Source organism: Copadichromis virginalis, linkage group LG4 (genome assembly GCF_057382275.1).
Source record: "Copadichromis virginalis isolate Kocher_CV1m ecotype Utaka linkage group LG4, C_Virginalis_male_GT1.1, whole genome shotgun sequence".
Lineage (NCBI taxonomy): Eukaryota > Metazoa > Chordata > Actinopteri > Cichliformes > Cichlidae > Copadichromis > Copadichromis virginalis.
The window spans coordinates 16,895,009-16,919,077 of NC_140621.1; the positions used below are offsets into that span (position 1 = coordinate 16,895,009).

The 24,069-nt window shown below is 40.2% G+C and overlaps 1 protein-coding gene across 1 annotated transcript; it reads left to right on the plus strand.

Moving 5' to 3' along the window:
* The first annotated feature begins 1,663 nt into the window (after window positions 1–1,663).
* LOC146711142 (uncharacterized) lies at window positions 1,664–17,092 on the plus strand. The gene is made up of 17 exons (XM_085453888.1): window positions 1,664–1,683; window positions 2,185–2,245; window positions 3,638–3,974; window positions 4,176–4,278; window positions 4,401–4,536; window positions 5,400–5,509; window positions 5,666–5,925; window positions 6,092–6,315; window positions 6,544–6,654; window positions 7,912–10,725; window positions 11,993–12,140; window positions 12,323–12,428; window positions 14,527–14,683; window positions 14,931–15,017; window positions 15,290–15,431; window positions 15,587–15,669; window positions 16,662–17,092. The coding sequence occupies exons 1-17, from the start codon at window positions 1,664–1,666 to the stop codon at window positions 16,716–16,718; spliced, it is 4,956 nt and encodes a 1,651-aa protein (XP_085310014.1). The 3' UTR covers window positions 16,719–17,092.
* The last annotated feature ends 6,977 nt before the right edge of the window (window positions 17,093–24,069 follow it).

Consider the following 24,069-nt stretch of genomic DNA (forward strand, 5'->3'; position numbering starts at 1 on the left):
AGAGGCACTAATCATGGCAGCACAAGAACAAGCTCTGAGCACAAGATCCATAGAGGCTGGGGTCTATCACACCAGGCAAGACCCCAGGTGCAGGCTGTGTAAAGATGCCCCAGAGACAATCCAGCACATAACAGCAGGGTGCAAGATGCTAGCAGGCAAGGCATACATGGAACGCCATAACCAAGTGGCCGGCATAGTGTACAGGAACATCTGTGCGGAGTATAACCTGGAAGTCCCGAGGTCAAAATGGGAGATGCCCCCAAGGGTGGTGGAGAATGACCGAGCTAAGATCCTGTGGGACTTCCAGATACAGACGGACAAAATGGTGGTGGCTAACCAACCGGACATAGTGGTGGTAGACAAACAGAAGAAGACGGCCGTAGTGATCGATGTAGCGGTTCCGAATGACAGCAATATCAGGAAGAAGGAACACGAGAAGCTGGAGAAATACCAAGGGCTCAGAGAAGAGCTCGAGAGGATGTGGAGGGTGAAGGTAACGGTGGTCCCCGTGGTAATCGGAGCACTAGGTGCGGTGACTCCCAAGATAGGCGAGTGGCTCCAGCAGATCCCGGGAACAACATCGGAGATCTCTGTCCAGAAGAGCGCAGTCCTGGGAACAGCTAAGATACTGCGCAGGACCCTCAAGCTCCCAGGCCTCTGGTAGAGGACCCGAGCTTGAAGGATAAACCGCCCGCAGGGGCGTGCTGGGTGTTTGTTTTTTGTTGTTATATATATATATATATATATATATATATATATATATATATATATATATATATATATATATATATATATGTATATAGATATAGAGAGAGATATATAGATATATATATATATATATATATATATATATATATATAGATATAGATATATATATATCCTAAATGTGTGATTTCATGCAAACTGTGAAGCGCGAGCTGTTTTTAAAAAAGTGCCGTACAAATAAAGATATTATTATTATTATAACTGTATCACAGTTACACCTTTCCCCCCGTACGACTAATTTATGGCACTTTAGCTTTCATTTCATGGTGTGATATTTTAAAATATGTTTAACAGATATAGAATTTGTCTTAAAGAGGGAAATGGCACATTTGCACACAAGAAGGGATTTTATCCAGACAGGTGTTTGTGTCTGAGAAATTGCTCTTGATAGCTCAGGTCAGGTCACAGCTCAGGGATTCGCAGTGGCAGGCGCGTCTTCAGCACATCAAGCGTACAGTCAGCGGACGATAACCCAGGACACAAACTGAGCTTGTGTGTTTTTCTCCACTATACACTTGTGCCTATGTGAGAGGAATACTTGACAGACATCAGGAGTAGGCTATAAGGACAATGTAAGTCTACATTAACTTCACTAAAATTACTGTGTAGTAATCCAGTTAAGATGTTGACCTAATCCTGCAAAACTCTAATGGAGTTTGCCAACTCGCTGTGGGATTACGTGTGCGTGTGCATGTGATGTGTCTCTCTGGGACTCTGTGGTACAGACCTGTATGTGATTTGCTCTCTCTCTCTCTCTCTCTCTCTCTCTCTCTCTCTCTCTCTCTCGATCTTGCCAGAGTAAAACAGAGCTCACATCTACCAGACAGATCACAATGTGAGCCAAAAGTTCTTGCGTTTAGTTAGTCTCTGTCAGGGTGTTAACCTTGTATGACTGAAAATGATGTCCAAGAAGCCAAGGTAGGTACCTATTTACTTATTTATTACATTAAAACAAGTCGATATGAAGACAGGTATAAACTAAATGTACCTTATACAACAGTTCTTCTAATTTTTGGCTTTTTTTCTCAGTTAAAGTAAAAACTTTAGCAGATTGTTACATCATTATGCTTGTTAACCTCATAGTCTTTCATGAATCAAACCTAGTTTGATGTTTGCTGTTTACTTGGCATGTGAGCCTCATCGTTATGTTTTCATGAATAAAAGTATCTGCGCAGGTTATCATTTTGACCAGCAGCAGTCATCACTGGCTGTGTGCTGTTGGGTTTATTTCACAAGCTCTCTTACAAGTAAAATATAATATCAATGCAGCTGTTGTGAAACTAGTAATATGAAAAAGAAAGGTAGTATCTTTATCTTTGTAACCAAATAAAACAATAACATTAAATAAGTGTTTTGGGAAAGTTCAGGTTGTCTGTTGCCAGGATTTATGTGAAGCTGCCTTAATCTTATCTATCGCAGGTGGCAGGAGACCCCAATGAACACTAAGACCAACAATCCCACACAGAAGAAAGGGGGAAAGGTAAGTGCAGGTTTAAAACTCTCAGTAAAATCATTTAGTGTTGCTTTTATAGATGTAATTACGGGGATTATTATATGTTAAAATATGTTTACAGATTATAATCCAACAAGTTATTTTCAAACATCTAAATATTGTAATTTAGGTTTGACAGGACACTGGTCTCATCCTTTTTAAACTCTTCCTAACATACCTTAGATCAGGGGTAGCAAGCCTTAGGCCTGGAGGCTAGAAGTATCCCGGAAAATACTCGAATCCAGTCCACTGGATGTTTTTGGAAAAGGAGCACATAAATGAATGAAATTGCAGAAAAGTTCCTGTTTTTCACTATCTACAATAGAATTTTTTTTTAAATGTGTTCACAGTAAAATAAATAAATCTAATAAGAAATTTTCTGTGAATTACCAAAATGTTTTGTTTTAAAATTACAGGGTTGTCTTGACAACAAGCTAGCTTTAACATTTATTTCTTACAATTTAAGCCTAAAGAGTCGTGCTAACAGATGTATTTCATTAACTACAGCAACATTTCTTTATCATGTAAAAAAAACGAGCCGTTCTGTTGCAAGTGCACCTCTTTTTTGTTCTATTTAGATAACTCGGGGATTAAATGTGCAGTTTAACTACTTTACACTGATGGAAAGGGGTGTTTCACTGGGAGGTGTGGGCTGTATGTGGGCCACAATGTAAATGAGTTTGACATTAAACCGCACTGCCAAGCTTTTAGTGAAAGAATGTGCTGTGTTATGCTCACAAACAAAACAAAACAAGTATTTCCTTTTATGATTTGTATTGATCATCTGCAGCAGATACACATTACAGTTGAAACAGCACCCCTTTCTTTAGTCTCAGACTGTGTAACCACGCACAGTTCCCTCAGACTGAGTGCATGTTTTTTGTTTTTTGTGAGATTTTCACGCATTTGATTTTGATTTACATAGCCATTAATGGCTAAAGATCAACATGGTGCAGTTAAAACCTGCACATATCGCCAAGTCAGGACTTAGTCGAGCATCCTCTAATTGATTTCTCTGTCGTGAGATCCAGCCGCAGATTCATTACCTCTGCAGTTAGTGAGGGTGCATCTACTGAGACTGGAATAGATTTGCTGGCTCTCTGAGTGCGCTCAAGCGCTCAAGTGTGATTAAGTTTACAGCTTGTGTGTGTGTGTGTGCGTGTTCATGGTTGCAGTGTCGTCAGATGGTTCTTAAGCAAATTAAGAGCTCCAATCAGGATTAAATTGTGCTCTTCATTGTGTGTGTCAAAGACGGGAAGTTAGGATGGGAGGGTGAACATGAGATATAAGTGAAAAACATGCAGAACTTCATCATTTTGTGATTGATTTCTCCTCACACAACCACTGAGGCTCCGTTTTCTCTCTCTATCACTTACGTAGGACCTCACATCACTACCAGCACCTGGAGGGAAGCAGGCCGGCAGCAGTGTGTCTAAAGCCGGTGTCAGCAGCGGACGGAGCAGCAGCCTGGGCAGAGGCAGCAACTTAACTGCAGCTGTTAGTAAAGTTGGCGGGAGTTTGAAAAGAGGCAGCCTCAGCCACCCGGGCTCTGCTGGTCACCCGGTTGCCAGACAAGCATCCCACACAGCCAGAGCAGGTCCCCGCCTCTGCAGCAGCCGAAGCTTTTCATCCCTCCACACCACCTCCCTCTCTGCTGTTCCCTTCATGAGAAGCAGCCGCTCTCTCAACAGGCTCGACCAGAAATCTGCCGGAGAAGGTAACTCCACGCATGTTTCATCTTTGTGTCTAGTTTTCTAGTTTTAAAATAAATATTCAGACTATCCATTAAGGCTAACTTCCTAAATAGTTTTCTTAATCTAAAGATGAAGAAGTTGCTGATTTAGAAAGAAAATAATGATAAATACACTGAAAAGGACTCACAGATTGTTTTTTATCTTCACTGCTGCCTTTATGTCAGAGTCAGACGGTGCATTAGGGAAGTCACAAGCTAAGAAAGGACAAGCCTCTGGGAAGAAGACCCTGAACTCTAGTCGGTTGTCTTCCTCTTTGGAGAAAATCAGGTTTGGTTAAATTCGTTTAAAACGCTGAAATGCTGCTGTTTTTCTAATGAAAAATAAATGTTACATATGGTCTGCAGTCAGTATTTCCTGTTTTGTCCATCTGCTTTTATGTTTTTAATCAGAGGTAGCAAAGAGCCATGCCATGGAAATAATGCTGACAGAATGAAAACAAGCAGCTCCCCTCAGCTAGCAGAGCCTTCCTCCTCTTTGGTTTCCACCAGTGCACAACACCATCACTGCATCAAAGCAAAGAAACTGGTACTGTTAATTTTGAGATCTTATTTATGTATATATGACAGTTTTCTGTTTAAATCTTAACACGCTCATGCTGATGAGCTACAGACCATTCTGTAAATATCTTATGATAGTGGGTTGAAAATCACTCCACATAAAGGCAAACCCAAGAATTTAAATATCCATATTTATATATTTAGACAGTAGGAATGGTCCTGGCTGGAGTTATTCAGGTTATTAAATCTGTGCCACAGGCATCTGTCATTGGCTTTGCACCATTCACTATTTTTGAGAAAGGACAACACCTTTATTACACTACAACTCCCATTACTGCCCTTAAATGTGGGCGATTGTGGCTCAAGAGTTTGCAGTTCGTCTTGTAATCGGAAGGTTGCTGGTTCGAGCCCCGGCTCCGACAGTCTCGGTCGTTGTGTCCTTGGGCCATTTACCATTTAAATGAGCAGTTACTGCATAAAACAAAACTGACAATAAAGGGCAAGCATCTGTGCATTAGTGCATGGGCTGGGTAGCAAGAATCCAGCTTGTTATTTGCTTCCTTCTTGATTTTTTTAATACATTTGTAATACTTTAATGTTTCAGATCATTAAACAAATTTTAATATTAGTCCAAGATAAGTTGAGGAAATATTAAATGCAGTTTTTAAGTGATGATCGTTTATTTCGAGGAAAACTTGTTTGATATTAAACATTAAAGTGTGACAAATATGCAAAAACCCAAATTTATCACAGCCCTGTAAGTTTTCTAGAAAAATAACAAAGTCATCCAACATTTTAAGTAAAGATACTGGTGTCACTGCAGTGGGAAACCGTTTTAAGCCAAAAAAATCCTTAAAGGTTCGGTGATAAAAACTGTGTCCACTTTCACAGACCACAGACGGGGTGTACACGCTGTGTGCAATGACTGCTGGGATGAAACGGAACTGGGTCCACGCAGTGTTCAAGAACGTGCGGCCCAGTTTTACACATGACAACACAAGGTAGACTTTTTTAAAAGATAAGTGCTGCATCATTGGAGTGCTGCATTATATTAATATATATTCTAGTGGGTATGGGATGATTTTTGGAAGGTTTATGATAGTCTAAATACTTATAATCAAGCTTAGTAGATGAATTTACTTAAATTGTACTCACAGCTCTCTTTCAGAGCCGGAGACTCAGCAGCTGCAAGAACATGGAATGAGCAACCAGAGAGAAGTTTCACATCAGCAGCAGGAAAAAGAGGACTCCAAAGTGCAGGTAGAAAGAGTGCAGAGCTCAGTCAATGGAAACGCTTCATTGTCTCTTCTCCCTGGCTCACCTGGTGCTCCAGCTCCTACCGATTCTCCATCCCAGGTGGAGGAGGAGGGCACAGCTGCTCACCAATGCTCATTTCTTAGTGGAACCACACAAACTGGTGAGCCATTAAACGAACTCAGACTTAGGTAACTTATTCAATGATCTGCTGTGAAATCTAAAATCATATCTAGTTATACTGACACATGCCATAAATATGAATCTAACAGAATGTATGTTAACATATTATATATATATACTTTTCTTTTTTTAAAAAAACAAACAAGCATGTGGTCTTCTGTGCAAAGGGTGGGAAGAATGCCAAAGTCTCAGCTCAGTGGTGCTGCCAAAGGACGTGGTGAATGACAGTTTGAACATGCAGACTGCAAGTGAATATCAGACTAAACAGAGTCTCCAGAGGGAAGACCAGCAGGTAAACAGCACCTGTGATTGCACAAAAGTTGAGGAAACTCTGGCATGTGAGCAGCAAACTGGGCAACTTGTCAAAGAGGTGAGATTGTATTTGCATTTCCACCACAATAACAAGAACACACGTGATATATTTTCTTATGCATCAAACCAAAAAGCAGAGTCCAACTTATATAGGTACAAAAGTCTGATCTTTGGTCTGCATTTTTAGGAAACATCAATACAGATATCTTTAATCTACTAAAGAAAAATGAATGAATGAATCAGTCGAATAAATGAACACATCCAGTTTATTACTCTTTTTTATCAGCTGGAACAAACTCAGAGGGAACTGTCTCGACTCCAGCAGTTAAACAGGAATCTGCAGGACGAGCTGCAAAGAGAGAAAGAGATCCATTCAAGGGATTGCTTTGGCGCACAGGTATAATGCATGAGACTCCTTAAGTCTTCTATTTAAATCTAGATTATATCAATTTTCTCCCAGAATCCACACGAGTCAGCTCACCACACCTGACTCCGTGCACAGGGACAGACTGTTGAATATAACAATAATTCCAAACTGTAACAAGAGCAAGAGTAGAGCTTCACTGTCTGCTTTCAAGGCAACAACCCAGAGCAAGACTAACCCACTGTTGCTTCCTTATGAAGCTGCCCAAAGAAGCTCATCAGAGCAATGCGGAAAGGCCAGCACACACACACACACACACACACACACACACACACACACACACACACACAAAGAAAGAGGGAGAATGGAGACAGACATGGGTACATGACCTGGGACACAACTGGGTTACAGGATATTGAAAGGAGGCACAAAAGATGAAACTAAACTCACAGAAACTAGAACAAAGAACATAAACAGCAGACTGAAGCTCAAACACAAAACTTATCATAACTTAGAAAACAACATATTCAGACAGACATCGTTATATTACACTTTCAAAAACGCAAGTCCAGAAGTCAAAATCTGACTCCGGGACCATGACATATATCTAGTCCGATGGCAGACTTTCCTTCAGAGAGCATATTGAGCACTTGAAAAAAGGGAAGGTTAGGCTGAGTTTGAAATAGGGCCTGTCTTAATGTATCTGTTAAGAAAACACATGTACAAGCTGCTTTTTTAAATGCGCTTGATTACAGTTAAATAATTTACATGCAGGCAGCTTGTTCTGTAAAATATGTCAATCCAAACGTGCTGAGCTGTGTGCTGTGCTGACTGTTCATGAATAATGCAACAGTCGAAAGTAGCTTTTTACTTGTTGACTTCCTTTCATACTGGTGTGGATTCTTTGGCAGGTCTCCTTTGAAAAATAAAAGGTAAAGATTAAATTAAAATAAATAAACAAATAATAAATAACTAAATAAATAGTGATTTCCCTCTTTGTTGGAACAAAACCAGTGAAGCTTAGCAGTTAACCATCAGCCATGGACACTGATAAATGCCATGATAGTATCAATTAGCAAGGGCATTGTTGGCTAGTAGTGATATTCAGTTCATATTCCGGTGCATCCTTAAATGTTGAGCAAATTTCCAAGTTAAAATGCTTTAAAGCAGCAGATTCCATCCATGAAACGTTAACTTTTCTTTTCTGTCAGAGTTTCTAGCCCTAATACAATACAATACAATACAATACAATATAAAGTTTTCTCTTAATCAAAACCTTTTGTCTTGTAGAATAACACCAACTCATCTTCACAGCAATCTTTGGCTCTACAGCGACTGCAGAAGATAAATCAGGACCTTCGCTTTGAGCTGGAAGCACAAAAGAGAAGTCAGGAGGAAGCCAGAGAGGCAGAACTACGGCGAAGAGTAGATCTCTTAGCCCAGCAAGCTCAGCTGCTGGTTACGGGTGACGCCACTGCACTCGCACAAGCCCATATCGAGCAAGATCGCCAGAGGTTTGAGGAGCGGCAGGTGGAGTGGGAGCGCTGTGTGGCCTCACTGAAGTCCCAGCTGAACATCAGCGAGGAGCAGAGGAGGGAGTCCGAGTCTCGCTTGACACAGCTTCAGCAGGAATTAGATAGCTACCAAAACCTTCAGCTGGAGGCTGAGAAGCTGCGGAAAAATCTTGATGAGGTGTCAGCAAAGCTTCATAACTATGAAGAGACTCAGGCTCAAAAAGATGCTCGGCTACAGAAGCACCTCATGCTTCTTCAAGCAAGTCAGGAGAGGGAGCGACGGAGCTTGATGGCAAGCCTGGCGCAGGCTGAGCAGCATTCACAAGATCTCCAGGAGAAACTGGACAGGTCTGAGCAGCAGGTGGAGAGTCTCACTAAGACCCAGACGTGGACGAGAGAAATCGAGGTGGCACAACGGCAGCTTCAGGAAGAGCTGGCACGTACAATATCTGCCATACAGCGACTCCAGGAGGAAAGGGAGCAACTCGATCGTCGCTGCCTTGAGCTGCAGGATCAGTTAGCAGAGGCAGACAGGGAGGTGGGCAAGCTGCAGGAGCGCTTGAAAACAGAAGAAACGCACTACTACAACCTGGAGCACACGTATGAGAGAGTCTGTGAGGAACTGCAGGTGGCACTGGGAAAACTGCAGCAAAGGGAGTCTGATACGCAGGACATAAGAGAAGGATATGAGAGACAACTTGATAGGAAGGAGCAAGAGCTGAGTGAAGTTTTGCTAAAGATGGAAGTCTTGGGTAACAGCTTGGAGGAGACGGAAGTGAAACTGAATGAGGTGCTGAAAGCATGCACCTGTGCCTCTTCTCAGCTGCAGGATAACTCAGCGGAGATGATGAATTCTAAAGAACCTGCAGAAAATGGCCCAAAATCACTGGATGAATCATATCAATACCTCATCACTGCAGGAGATGACCCAGAGCGCTTTATGTCTGTAATCCAGCTGCTTGAAACCAAGCTTTATGTAACGGAGGAGAAGCTAAGAGACATCACACAAAGGCTGGAGGAACACCAGAGTCACATCAGCTGCCGGGACCCCCAGCTTTGCTCCCAGCTGACCCAGAGTCGAGCGACTACCCAGCACCTCAGTCTACTTCTTCACAATCAGGCCAAGAAGAGCCAGCGCTTTGCCCAAGAGACAGAGAATCGCTGCAGGATGCTAGTCGGCAGGTTTCAGGTGGCTCAGAACATCATACAGGCCTGCAGAGAGAGACTTCATGCTAGTCCCCTCGATATTCCAGACTTGGAGAAACAGCTGGCTACGGTCGCTGCCTGTCTTCAGCAAGGAGAGAAAGATGCAGTGAAACACCAGCATGAATCATATAATGTCAGCAAAGGAGAGGGCAAGATCCTCAATGAAGAGAAATCAGCCGGGGCTAAGAGTAACATGAGTAAACCGACTAATACTTGGTCCTCTTTGGATGAGGGTGGAAGTGTTGAGAGGTGCTTAATGGGGGAAATATTCGTAGTAGAAAAAATCGTGTCTGTCCTTCAGAGCCAACATGGTCAGATAACCTCAATATCAAGAAACGATGAGGGGGATGTGGCACAAAGGTACAAAAACATAATCGCTCGAAGAATAGCGTTAAAAGCACAAGAAAGGATGCGATCTGAGAGAACAGGGTGTGACAGCGATGAACTTTTAGAAAGTTTAATCTGTACAGTTTGTGCTGAAGAGGAGCTAATTTATGCTGCCTTAAAAATTCATCAACAGTACGAGGGTGTGACTCCAGTAAACAGCAAAGACGCTGAGGACCGAATGACGGGTCTGGCAGATATCAGTCCCTCGGAGTTGGCTTCTTATGAGGAGAGACTGCAGGAAGATGCCAGGGGCTTGGAAGAACCAGAAGAAGAGGACCAATCAGATAACAAAAAAATGGAGGAAAAGAAAAAACCAGACTGGTTAGAGAGGCTAATATCCCGGCTGCAGAGAAGGGCTACATTTTTACACCAGCTCTGCCTGGTAAACTCTGATGACAGCAGACCTGTCGGTGGTGATGACATGGAGCATAGAGGGAAGGAAGCTGCTGCCTTTGACTTAAAATGTATGCTGGACCACGCAAAGTTAATTTATTTGTCAGAGCGGATGTACATGGATTTAAAGCAGGAGTTTCAAATTGACGTGAACAAACTGGAAGAGCAGCGCAACGATGGAATAGAGGAGCAGGAGGCCTTAAATGACACAATATGCCAGCTTCAAGAAGACAACGGCGCGCTGAGAAAAGAACTGGAGCTGGCTGAAAAGAAGATAATATCAGTAGAGACCGGGAACCAGAAACTCCTAGAAGACATACAGAAGATTGAGGATTATCATGCAGAACGAGTGGAAAAACTGGAAGGCGAGTTTCAGGAGAAGATAAAGGAACTGCAGCAGATCCACGAAGAGGAGATGAAGCACTTACATGGCTACTACACCAAGTCCTGTGTTTCCAGAGAGAAACAGAGCAAATCCCGCACAGAGGCACCTCTTTACATCCCAAATACATCTTGTCTACCAGAGCAGAGTGTGATGGAGCGGGAAACAGAGGAGGACTTTGGGATCCAAATGAATTACAAGAAAGATTTGGAAAACATTCAGGTAACCAAGACTTTGCATCACGTGAGATAATTAGTCTTAAAGTATGTATTTTTAAAATTCATTTTACAGATTTATTTTTCTCTATCAAGTTCAAATTCTACTTTCATCACTTTATTCATTACTTTACTTAGTTGAAGCCTTAAATCAATTAGGGTTACATCAGAATTAGCAAGGCTACAATGTAACTATGGAACAAACACTATTCCTAAAAGTAAAAATACAATCACTCAATCAGCCACAACTGTAAAACCACCTGCTTGATTTTGGTTTCCCTCCTCCTGGGAAATCAGCACTGACTTCTGCCTTCCCCTCAATTCATGCTTACTCCATCTGCCATTACCTATTAGAAATGCTGTTAAATCTAAATGAGGATGTGGTCCCAGCTAGTCAATGAATATACCGCAGCATCCATGATTTCTCAGCAGAACATTGAATTCTAAATAAATAAATGATACTGATTTTACCTGTTGCTGGTTTCAGTGTTATGGCTGCTGGTGTAGATTTCTCTACACTTTACATATATAATAATCAGCCACTTTGTTAGTACCCCAGGCTGGTACAGAGTTGGGCATGCTTTTGCCTTCAGACCTGCCTTATATCATGGCACAGATTCACAGTGATGTAAATTTAGTCCCTATTGATGTGACAGCATCACACATTTCCTGCAGATTTGTCGGCTTTACATCCATGACACGAATCTCCTGCTTCACCAAATCCCAAACTAATTATAGGGTATAAAAATTTGTATCTTGGTAGATTTAAAAAAATGTATTTAATGAGATTTTTCCAATGCCTGACTAAAGCTGGCAAGGAAACAAAAAAATTGTCTGCAGTTTGTGGAAAATTGTTTTTTACTATAATTTATAGTACACTATAATTTTATTTATTTATTTATTTTAACGGGTTGTACGGAAGCTCCAAACGCAATTTCATTGTTCTTTGACAATGACAATAAATAAATACTTGATACAAAGGTGCTCTGCTGGATTGAGATGTGGCGATTGTGGAGGCCATTTGAGTACAGTTAACTCTTTGTTATGTTTAAGAAAGCCGTTTTGAGTGTATATAGACTATATCAAGCACAAAAGTTATTTTTGGCTGCTCTCTTATTCACAAAGGTCGTCGCAGCAGCTACCTCCCCCTCCTGACACACCACCCGATGGATTTGGGTATCCTCCTAAAATTAAACCTATTAGGCAAATGTGAAAACCGTCACACCACAGAGCCACTCATATCGCACAACAACCACCTTTAAATATCATTATAGGCTTCCTGTGAACAGGAGTTGACTGCTGTGGAGGAAATGCACAGGGATCTGATAGAAGACTTGCAGCAGCAGCATCAGAAGGAGGTGGCTGAACTTCTGAAGGAGAAAGAGCAGCTCCTGCAGGAGGAGACAGCCGCGACAATGGCAGGCAAGCAAGAAAACATGGAACATAAATGCACTGTTGTCAAAACATTTTTATTGCTAAGTTGTGTTTAATACTAATTAATAATACATTTGATTAATTAGTTGTAAGAATGCTATATTAGAGTTATGCCTGATAGGAATAATTCCACCAAGGCAGTACTGAAAGTAAGTTCTGCTTCTCGACAGCTATTGTGGCAATGAGGAGGGCTCACAAACTGGAGCTAGAGAAAAGCAGACAGTCCCAGCGCATCATGGAAAGCGATGATGTCACGCTGCTCCACGGCGAATACGAGTGAGTGACGTGTGGTTTCAAAATGTTTGCCAAACCCCCCCCCCCCCCAAAAAAAACCAGCTTGTATTTTATTGCAGCATTTACTGTAGAGGTGTTGTACTGCATTTGTACTTGTTACCTGTACTTCATATCGTGAGCAGGTAACAGTGTTAATGGTATGAAATGTTTCTAGAACTGCAGGTTAATTCGTGCTATTTTTTCCCTCCGTGTGCAACATCATTTTCATTTACAGTTTTTTCTGAATGCTTAAACCCTAACTGTGATTCCTGTAGCACAATCTCTAAAACTATTCAGACTTATAGCAAAACCACTCACTGAGTTTGCAAAACTAAAAGCACAAAAACTGCTTTGCACTCAGTTTGCAATTTTGTAACACACACTTTGCAAAACGGTAGGCACAATTCACTGCACAACACTCAATTACCAAATTTCCAACACACTCCTAGCAAAAGTATACACATGTATGGCTATCATTAACACTAATTTGCCAACTGTCTGGCACACTTTCACATGTTAAAACTTTCTTAGATAATTAGTTCACTTTGCAATCAGCCTAAGCACTATAATACAGGTAAGCTGTGTGTGCGGAGTACAATGGAGGGAGCAGAAAGAGTGAGAAGTAGAGGAGGCCGAGGAAGAGGACGTGGAGGTGAAGAAGTAGGATGAAGAGGACGACAAGGACAAGCAGGAGCAAGAGGAAGATGAGGAGGGGGGAGAGGAAGATGAGGAGGGGGGAGAGGAAGGGTAGGAAGAGTAAGAAATAGAATTGCTGATGACATCAGAGCTACAATAGTGGACCATGTAATCAACCGTGGAATGACCCTGAGGGTAGCTGGCCAACGGGTCCAGCCTAACTCGAGCCGCTACACTGTAGCAAGCACCATAGGGACATCTTGAAATGAGAATCGGTGAGTACAGTCACTTCGCACAAAGATTTGTAGCACTGCCATATGCCAATGAGAAACACACCAATACCATTGATGTAAAAATACTGAAATTGTTACTTTACAGAATTGCTAGATGACCAGATGCTGGGGGCAGAGGAAGCATGTTCACTGCAGACCAAGTAACCCATATAGTCATTATGGCGATTGCAAATAATCCTATACTTGGAAATAAACACTTGTGTTTGTTTTGATGTGTTTGAATAAACACCAATACTTGAAGTTTGGATCCCTCTATGCTTATGGATCTATGACAGAAGTATGAGCTCAAACTGACATAGCCTACCTTGTGCACAGAGAAAGCAAAAGCCAGATGTGTTTTGTATTCATACCATCAGTGTGCAGTTGGCGCATTGTGTGCTTAGGAGATGATGGCTTGTGTGTACTGTTTGATACGGAAACACCATTTTTACGAAGGTGTGAAGAGTTAATCTAGCTGTGTTTGCTTTTGCAAGAGAACTACAATGTTTTGATTATTGGGTGACAGGTTTTCTTATTTGTGTGAAGAGTTTTGCAAAATTAGCCAATAGTTACAAAAAATGTGCTTAAGCAATCAGAAAAAACTGTAACAAGATTGTAAATCTGTGGGATGTAAACTGCATTTTTAGATTTAAAATATGTTTCAATAAAATATTGTTGTTGAATTTTGCTGTCTTTTCAAGTTTTGCATTGTGTTATTGTTTTGGCCATAAGTTTAACAGTTTTGAAAACAGTATGTAAGTACATGCAAAATGTCCTGTACGTACAAAGATTTTTGGCAGTTGTTGTGTCTGAGTGAGAAAATAATTCATGAAATTTGAGAGATGTAGTCATTGAATGCATTTTGTGCCAAAACAATGATAACTGATCCTCAGTTTAGCCCACATAGACTTCTGTTGTGCTCACCGTGTGAGGAGTTTTGCAAAAGTGACCTAAGTATTGAGAAATGTGTCCTAGCGTCTGTAAAAAACTGTAATGAGAGTGGTCATCATTGGAAATCTGTTAAACACAGATGGCAAATGACAAATACACATTCTTTTATAATAGCTGTTTTAAAACACAATCTTTACTTGCAATAAGATTCATGAATTAATAAACCAGTGCAGATCATGGAGGAAGAGACAACTGCTTGCTTTCCCGTTCGTCATCATCTGTGCTTTGCTTTGTCATCAAAGGAAGGAGATCCAGTTATTGCAGAAGGAGCTGGAGATGCTGTCGGTTCAGCACACCGAGAAATGCCTGGAAAACTCTCAGCTCAGAGAGGAACTGCAAGATGAGAGAAAATCAATGATGCAGTGCCAAAAAGAAAACCAGGAACTCAAAAAGAAACAGGTAGACAGACTTCTTTTCACTGAGCTTATATCAGCATCTCAGGAGAGACGCACAGAGAGGGAGTGCTCCCTGCTGTCCATACAACAGAGTCCAGAAAATACAGCTCCTGTATGTTTAATTATTCCAAACAGGCATCAGCAACAGCAATAGTCCAGTTCCTTATCTGCTCATCTCATTTATATTTAATATAGTTAGACGGAAATTATAGGCTGTGTGTGTGTGTTGATACGATTAATCTATGTTACAGGTGATTCTGAGGTCGAGGGAGGCAGAAATTCAGTTTCTCAGACAGGAATCTCATTCTCTCAGAGAAGAGTTGAAGATTGCTCAGATGGTAGTAATTTTAATTTATTATTATCTTTTTTAACTTTGTTAGACTAGACTTTTGTTATATGTCAACTTTTATGTCGTGCTTTATATTTACTTATTTACTGGAATTAGTGGATAAATATAACAGCAAAAAAACAAAAACAACCCCCCCCCAAAAAAACAAGTGATCCACATCAACCATGTTTAATTTACAATTTAACCTAATATCCTGTATGTAGTAATATATATAACCTAATCCAAAGTGTGTGTGTGTGTGTGTGTGTGTGTGTCACACAGGACAAAATATATGCTGAGAATAGGCTCAAGACCCCCTATACAAACAACCAAGGTGAACCCCACCAACATGTCAATAGGCTTGGTGAAGATTTTAAGTTCTCCACCTGGTCTCGAAGAAGAGTCACTGCAGGGCCGAGCCACGGTGAGACACGTTTCACAATGTGAAAGTGTGAAGTGTGTGACATTCATACAAAGTGTGCTGCCTCAGTGTGAAGCCTGATATCATTTATCAGCACATAGGTAATAAAGTTAAACTCAAGTATAGACTGTTTTGTCTTTCCTCTTTCCCCCCCTCAGATGACTCTGAGGGAAAGACAAACACTGCTACTTTTCCAAAGAAATCATCCCTCGTGCGACAAATAAGAGATGTCAGATCGAAGGTAAGAGCTGATGCGTCTTCAGTTTGACCAGAAGGCAAAAGTATCAGTTTTAAAATCTTTAAAAAGTAGATTCTACTGTTGCAATCTTGTCTGCAAACACTTTAAAAAAGCGCACTTACAGATTCCTCTTATTAATTCCATAGAAATGAAGAAGGTAAGTAGCAGTCAGAAGCTGCTAATCAAAGCTTCTGGCTGCTACTTACCTGATCATCAGCAAGAGTGAGCAACTCCATGTAATCAGAATTTGTCTCAGTTTGCTGGTCTGCAGGATTCAGGTGTGTTATAGCACAATGCCACAATCTTCCCAGGAGTGGGCGTCCAGCGTGGACTCCTGGCAGCTCAGTTTAGGTTTGCAAAGATGTATCTAAACAAACCACAGGACTTCTGGGACACCAAAATTGAGATGTTTGGCCGTAATGCAGAGCACCAGAAAACCAAACAGAGCATATAATCGTAAACACCTCATACCAACTGCCAGCACGGTGAAGGAGGGATGAGGAGTTTGGCATCTTGCACTCATTGATTCTACCATGAACTATTCTAAGGTGAAATGTAAGGCCGTCTCTCTGGCAGCTAATGTTTGGCTCAAACTGGGTCCCGTAACTGGACAATGATCCGAGGCACAGCAGGAGATCCAAACCTCAACTTGGCCAAAGAGCTGTGGAGACAAATTAAGAAAAAGCTGTGTATAAAAAAATACTCCCCCTCAAAAAACCTCAATGAACTGAGGCAATGTTGTAGAGAAGAGTGGGCTAAAATTGCTCCACAACAACGTGAGAGACTGATAAAGTCATGCAGAGACTGATTACTTCAAGTTATTGCCGCTAAAGATGGTTCAAGTAGTTAAATGAAGAGGTGTAGTCAGGTTTTTTTTATAGGGGTTCACTTTCTCTATCACATGACTACAACTTTTGCCCTCTATCATGACAAAAGACATTTAACAGATAAGATTTATTATTTAAATCATTTTTGTGCATCTCTTCATTCCTCAGAGTTTAAAAGAGGGCCTTTCTGTCCAAGAAAGGATGAAGCTGTTCGAGTCATTCTGATCCAGAGAAGATGACCAGCTGACATCAGAGCTTTTCAGAAATCTGTTTTATTATAACCTTTTTGTGTGTTGAATGATCAGAACAGGACACTAGAGGGCGCAACAAACACAGGTCATTTTACACATGCATTCAGTGCATTACACAGAGGTTTTGTAACTTAAAGACAAACTGTATTTTTATTGAAACACAGCTCACATAAGCGTATTGGATCACTTGTATTTGACATTATAGGCCACATAACGCAACATTTACCCTTCCAGCAGAGGAAATACATTCCTGAAAGAGAAGAGATGCTACTGTACTTTTATTACCTTCATATTTATTCGAAACAGCTGCTTTATGACTTCAAATAAATGAGCTTTCAAGTAAAACAAGGTTGGTCAAAAATAATGTGGATCTCTGTTTTCTTATTTTTTAAACAACCATTAACTAAAGTCAGTGTTTCTGTGCTTGTTTGGATTTTTCCTACAAACAAAATAACACTGACTGGATTTCACACAATGTACACAATCTTACGCTTTCAGGAAGAAAAAGGGACTTTAAAATCATAATTACCCTGCAAAAGGAAGAAAAACAGTTTAGAATGGGGTAATATCATTTAACATAAACTCTGGTAATGAAAGGAGGAAAGGGAAACATGGTTTCCTTGTATGATCTGTTAAACAGTACACCAAAGCACAGTGTTTACACCTTACTATAATTTGTTGCTTATATATTGCTTAGATCTTATGTGTCTCCTAGTCTATCTGACTTACCTTTTGTGACAGCGACACATCATCTATTTTGTGTCTCGCTGTGTTATGACAGCTGAACTAAAACTATTAAGATAAGATAAGATAAGATAAGATAGAACTTTATTAATCCCTCGGGTGGGTTCCTCTGGGAAATTCGATTTCCAAAAAAGCACAGCACCGACAGAAGTTACAGAGTTATACACACACACATATATATAAATACAGAGACAATATAAATAAAATATACGAAGGGGATAAATAGAATAAATAGGAATAAAAATAAAAATACAAGTGAATTGCACATTTCAAGTATTGAGTCTATTGCACCGTTGACTATTTACAAAAGTATTGCACAAAAGGTATTGCACAGTGAGGTGAAGAGGCACTACAGCTTAGTTGTTCCCTCCTTTGTTCCCTATTAGTCACTTATAATCAGTGAATTTGTTGATTTTATCAGTGATTTATTAAATTGTTTGATCAATCAGAAAAAAGAAAATGATGGCCTTAAACAGACAAATTAAAACAAGTGGAGAGCAATAAAGATTTACTTATATTTAACTGATGTAAAGTACAGCCCAATTTTTTTTAAAAAAGCAAGAAAATTGTGTAAAATGTGATTAAAAACAGAATGCAGAGATTCTCTGTACTGATGATGACATATTCACAGTCATTGTAATCTTATATTGAGACACATTATTCTGAAAAGGTTCCATAATTTGTAGACGTAGGGTTTTTTTTGCAGTTTAATGAAACTCTGCCTCTCTTAAGACGGTCTTTTTTATACCCAATCACTAATTTAACCTAATGATCCTCAAACTTCCTCATACTGCTGAATTTTTTTTTTACCACCACTTAATTTTCCAGCCGATTTTCCCAGTCCTGTCACAACATTTTAGAGACGTGTTATTACCATCGAATTAAAAATTACCCACTTAAACATTTAAACTTCTAATGTTTTTATGAGATTTCATTGCATTATGTTTTTATTTACGTTCTTACACACAGTGTCCAAACCTAAACAGAAACCATTAGAGGCATCTGACCTCAGCATGTAAAATGTGACTCTAGTGATCTTATAATGTTACCTGGAAACTGCCCCTTGAGGACAAATGACGCAAAAAAATAAAGTTAACTGAACTCATTTTACATTGAGGCCCACATACAGACCACTTTACACTTAAGTGGACTGGATGAGTGAAATTCCACTTCCTGTCAGTGAAAAGACATTTAACTACATATTCAATAAATTATGATGTCCTAATATAAGATAAAGAAGTATAATTTCAACAGCATGTCTCAGTTTTTCCGCATGATAAATGTTTGAAACACAGAAAACATTCTGGTCGCTCAATGGCCAGACTCTTCCATGTTTATAAAACATAAAGTTTTAGTTGATTGATGTTTTTTTTTCTTTTTTCTAAACAAAATTTAGTATACAATGGAAAAAAAGGAACTTTTGTGTCATTTAATTGTTTATCTGTTGATTAACTATTTCGATGTAGTGTGAATGACTGAGGGGAAGCTAAGTATCAGAAGAAAAAGCTGTAAAACTTGTAAAAATAAATTTAAAAGTCCAAAAATTTATGCCCTCCTTTATATTTTCCAATTTATGCCTTTGCTGGGCTACCTCTGCCCCCCGGGATTTATATTTGACGCCCCTGCTAGTCTGGATCAGGCAACATACCGGTAGCATACATTACTCCAGAACAAAAAAAATCTTTCCAAAGCATAAAAAAGTTGACTAGACTTTATGTTTATGCAGAAATGTTCATTTAACTACTCACAGGACATCCCGTGTGTAGATATAGCCGAGCTGTTAGGGTTACAGGATGAAGCCAGGGTGTCTGGTCACCAAAAACCTGCTGCTGCACAGCTCAGGATCAAACTGTGTGTCTCTTCCAAGGTAGAAACAGTCTTCTAATTACTTCTAAAATAACTGTCTTACTAAACAGACTTGGTTCATATTACTCAAACACAGCTCAGATAGCTCCTGAAGATTTATGTATGCTAAAATGTATTTATTAATTAATTAGTGTAATCAGCAGAGCATTTCTAAGGGCTTTTTAAAACATGTTTTTAAGCTTTATTTTTGGGAAACACTGACCCACATCTCCAGAGATCACATTTCTGTCTATGTCACAGCTCTCAGTGCTTTTGCAGAGCACATAACTTTGAAGGTACCCTGTTCTTTGGAGTCGCATTTCCAAAAAGGAACATCGCACCTCATTAAAACCCAACACCCATCTTTCCTTCCCTGTGACTGCCTGTGAAACTCCAGTCATGGTAGTTGACACTTTGAAATACCAAAGCTGATTCTTTGTGTTATGCATCATGGATGTAATTTGTAAGCTGGTGTGTGAAAATCCATGTTCGTTTTATTTTTGGACACAAAGTAAGATTTTGCGTCCTAAAGTGACAAATATGCTTTCTTACTGAAAAGTTAAGTATTTGCTGCAACTCTCGTGTGGCATTTCAGCAAGTGCTGTTGGCAAAACTGATGGAATTGAATGCAGAAAAGTACCATCAGATAAACATTAACTGAATTTCTTTGTAATTTAAGCATTTTATTCCAGATCCTAATGCCCCGTTTCTTTTTGTATCAGCAGGGTGACAGAGTTCCTGGTATATATAATTTTTGAGTTTATATTGCTGCATTAATTAAAGCTCATAAAGTAGATGATTCATGACAGTCCTCTAAATACTTCTACATCTACTCAGTTTTCTTCTTTTGGCTGCCAAAGCAGATGATCTCCATGTTCTCCATCACTGTGGTCATCCTCTTTTCCTCCTGCTCTTTTCCTCTCCACGTGTCCAAACCACCTCGGCTTTGTCCCTCGAACTTTCTCTCCAAAGGGCTGAACCTGAGCTGTCCCTTTGATGCATTCATTCCTAATCTTCTCCATCCTCATCATTCAGAACAGTTACTAGACACTCAGTGTCAACCAAGAACTGAATTTAAATACAAAACCTGTTTAGAAATCATTCTTCATGGCAATAAAACCATTACCATGTACTTTTTAAAATGATCCTCTCTTCAAATAACTATGTAAAATGTATTCAAATTGCTACATCAGAGTAATAGTGACTGGAAAACATAAAGTTTCCTCACTGTATTTGTGTGTGTGTGTTTTCATGTGCACCTGCAGGGTTTGTTCTTAGTCCTGCCCCACAAACTCACCAGGCCCTCATGACTGATCAGCAACTGGTGAAGAAACACCAGTACACAGGTGCACCTGCTCGAGCTGTAAAAATAAGTGGCCCATTTAGCCATGCAAAGATCAATTACTGCAACTGGCTTGGAGACCTGCACAGTCCGCTTCTCCAGTGATACACTTCAGTGCTGCTGACGGGACCACGGCTTTGATTATTTGTGCGACGGGAGCCCAAGTTTGTGTTCTCAAATCGGCATAGAGCTGCGCAAACTTCATATCCACTTTGATTTGAACCACACTGTTATAAAATCAGGTCTAGAGGCGTGTGACCTACATGCAACTTAACTCAAACTCGTCAGCGTTTCCATGACAATGGATAAATCCTTCGTTGTTCACCTGAGCATACCAGCCTTGGGACCAGGGGTGGTGATGCGGCTGATGGGTGTTTGTGCTGTAAGGAAAATATACCAAGAACAAACTAAACAAGTTTGGTTCATGAGATCTGTTTGTGATTTGACAGACCAGACCGTGGTTTATTTATTTATTTATTTATTTTATATCTAATGACTGATGGAAATAATGTGATTTAAAAAAATCCACACTCTTTCATTATTCACTTGTATAGGGCAGAATAAGGGAAACAAAGATTTAATTAGGCTTTTGACTGAGTACAGTAAAGAGTGACCTGGATTCAACCTCCAGTGTGGAGCTATCATTGCCTCTATGTGTTACTGGAACTGAGAGTGCTTTATTATTATGTTCATTATGCAGGTCTGAAGCATATTCACTAACTGGAACAGGGAGGTTGGAGAACAGCTACTTTCATGTATCTTGTGTATGTTCAGCTTTTTGTTTCTGTCAGTTGGGTGAACAACGCCTCTCTTCCCCACTCACGAACAGTTTGTGTTGGCTGCCAACAGATATTTTGTACTGCATCTCATCCTTCATGTTTGCTCTCTCTCTTCCTTGATCACTGCTGCATGAAACAAGCTTGTCTTGGAGCTTTGCAAAGTTTACACCCTAACTACTCTGACTTCGTTTCTCCCTGCTGTTTTTAACAAGGAGCACATTACAAGCTACCACCAGTACAGCAGTATAGAGTATTGCTGGGTTATTACTGCATAATAGCAGTAATAGTTTTGTTTAACGGAGCTTGAGTAAAAACCGTGTGCCCTTATCCACACAGGGATAACCACAACATGGTGAAACACCTGAAATGAAAGTGTAGTGTGCTGATCAGCATTGAGCTGAGAATCTTAAAGGTGATCAAACACTTGTATGTTTATCAGTGCAGTCGAGCCTGGCCCACTTTATCCTGCTGCAGAGAAGGGCTCTTTAAATAACTCGCTGGGTATGAAGTATAGGCCGGGCACTGGACACACTTTGTCCTGATAGCACACTCCACATCCCCATCTGGGGCCGCCATCCCCTAACTGAACCCATAACCTATTTACAGGTCTGACATCATAGTAAGACTTCATAGTGTACATGTACAGTAATAATTATGAGCACTTAGAGAGCTAAGATCTGTAGTGCTTGTGTTTGTCTGTAGTCTGGCCAATTCTTCATGAATGTTGTTTTTTTGTGTGCATTATCTTGTATGCGAGCCAGTGAATCACATGCAAGATGCTTGCACCCAAAACAGATCCAGTGGGACTAACACTCACAAAGGTCAAATATTATTTCCTATTATATTTAGAAAACTGATACCGAAGCCATCTCGCCTTAGCTTCCTTGCAGGCCATCATAGTGGCTCGTTGCACGTAAACCTTCCACCGATCCCTCTGCTCTGTGACGTTCTCCAGTGAACCTGGGTTAGGCTAGCACTGGAAAGATAATCCTGTTTTTGTCTTGTTTGAGAATTGCAAAGTGCTGGACAGCTACACACAGCTTGTAGATAACCCATGTTCAGTCCAACCATGCAATTTTTAACACAAACACACGTAAATTGTGTTTAAATACATTACAATCACAATATTTGTAAAAAAAATTATACATGTACAAGCACACGTTTACCCCTGTGTTGCATCATCTTCCCTTTCAGTAGCACTCTGCAAATTTTATAGAACTTGGAGGAGCAGCTGCTGCAGTTTTGAAAGCCAAATGTTTTGCAGTTCTTGCATGTTATAAGATTTCAGCTGCCCAGCAGAGATGGGCTTCCTTTGCTCTGTTTTCTTTCATAATCTCTAAATGTTTTCACTTGCTCACATCTGTGGACTAGAGGCAGACTGCTGAGCCACACTTTGTAATATGTGAAAATTCCAGTTTAGCAAATAAGTGAGGCCTTACCTGAAAAGATACCCTCTGGAAGACAGCATATGTTGCTCTAAGATTTGCATATATTCAGTAATTAGATGTTCACATAGGTGCAGGCTATCACTGCCTTGGGCACTAATGCACCGCTCATAACATGCTGGCTTTTAACCTGTAACCTCCACAGACTCTCCTCCTACAGAGGACGCAGCGACCAGAATTACCAGAATTTCAGATTTTCATTAGTCAGACCATAAGAGGTCATCCAGTCATGAAGGTCAGTGCTGCTTTTCAGGTTTCTCTGATTCTTTTAATGGCTCAGAAAATGAAACCCCCAATTTCCAGAAGTTGATTTTGTTTTTTAAAGCCATCCAAATCATCTAAACCATTTGTCAGTCTGAACATCAGATATTCTTTTTTTGAACTATAAATATACCTTAAATGATTTGAAGCCCAGTCTATTTTTATTTAGAACTTAGACAGTCAATTGAATTTTTTCTAGATATGTTTATGCAAGCATGGTTGTGCTGTGGTTAGCAGTGCTGCTGGTTAGCAGTCCTGGCTTTGCTGGTTCAAACCCAGTCTGTGTGGCATCTACGTGATCTCCCGGTGTCTGCGTGGGTTCACTCCAGTTACTCCAGTTTTCTCCCACAATCACAACACCAGTCGTGTGAAGGCATTTTATACTGTAAGATAACAACCTTGCAAACTCACGTGACTCATCATATGACCATCATTTCAAAATGCTGCTTTGTCTAATCATGGTTACACACCTTTAAAAACATTGATATTCCTGTTGGGATTAGCGGTTTGAGTTCAGTTGCTAAGTAATGAATGAATCACCCAAACACACTGAATTCAAATGGTAACTATTGTAAGAAATTCGCAACATAGTCTCATTTCAACTTCGTAGGCATGCTGATACCATCCATAGGTATAACTGCTTTAAGCTTCAAGTGCAACCTTTAACAACTTCTCAGTGGCCTTGCAATGTACAAGACGCTGACAGACGTCCTCATTCACTCAGGCACGCACACAAAATTCAGAAACTGCCTACATGGTCTCTTCAAAGTCCAGCATATTCAACAAGAGCTGCTCTGCTTTCTCACTGAGTAAAAATGGAGACTACCCACTCGGTGATCTGCTAGATTCTAGTTAGAAAATAGGGTATACATATGAAGTATAATCTATATTTGGAAATAAGAAGTTTAC

Bases quoted from the DNA above. Each gene is read 5' to 3' on its own strand.
- LOC146711142 (XM_085453888.1), top strand. From the start codon at position 1,664: ATGATGTCCAAGAAGCCAAG. The intron at 3,975-4,175 runs GTAACTCCACGC...CCTTTATGTCAG, and splicing joins CCAGAAATCTGCCGGAGAAG to AGTCAGACGGTGCATTAGGG. The intron at 6,316-6,543 runs GTGAGATTGTAT...CTTTTTTATCAG, and splicing joins CTGGGCAACTTGTCAAAGAG to CTGGAACAAACTCAGAGGGA.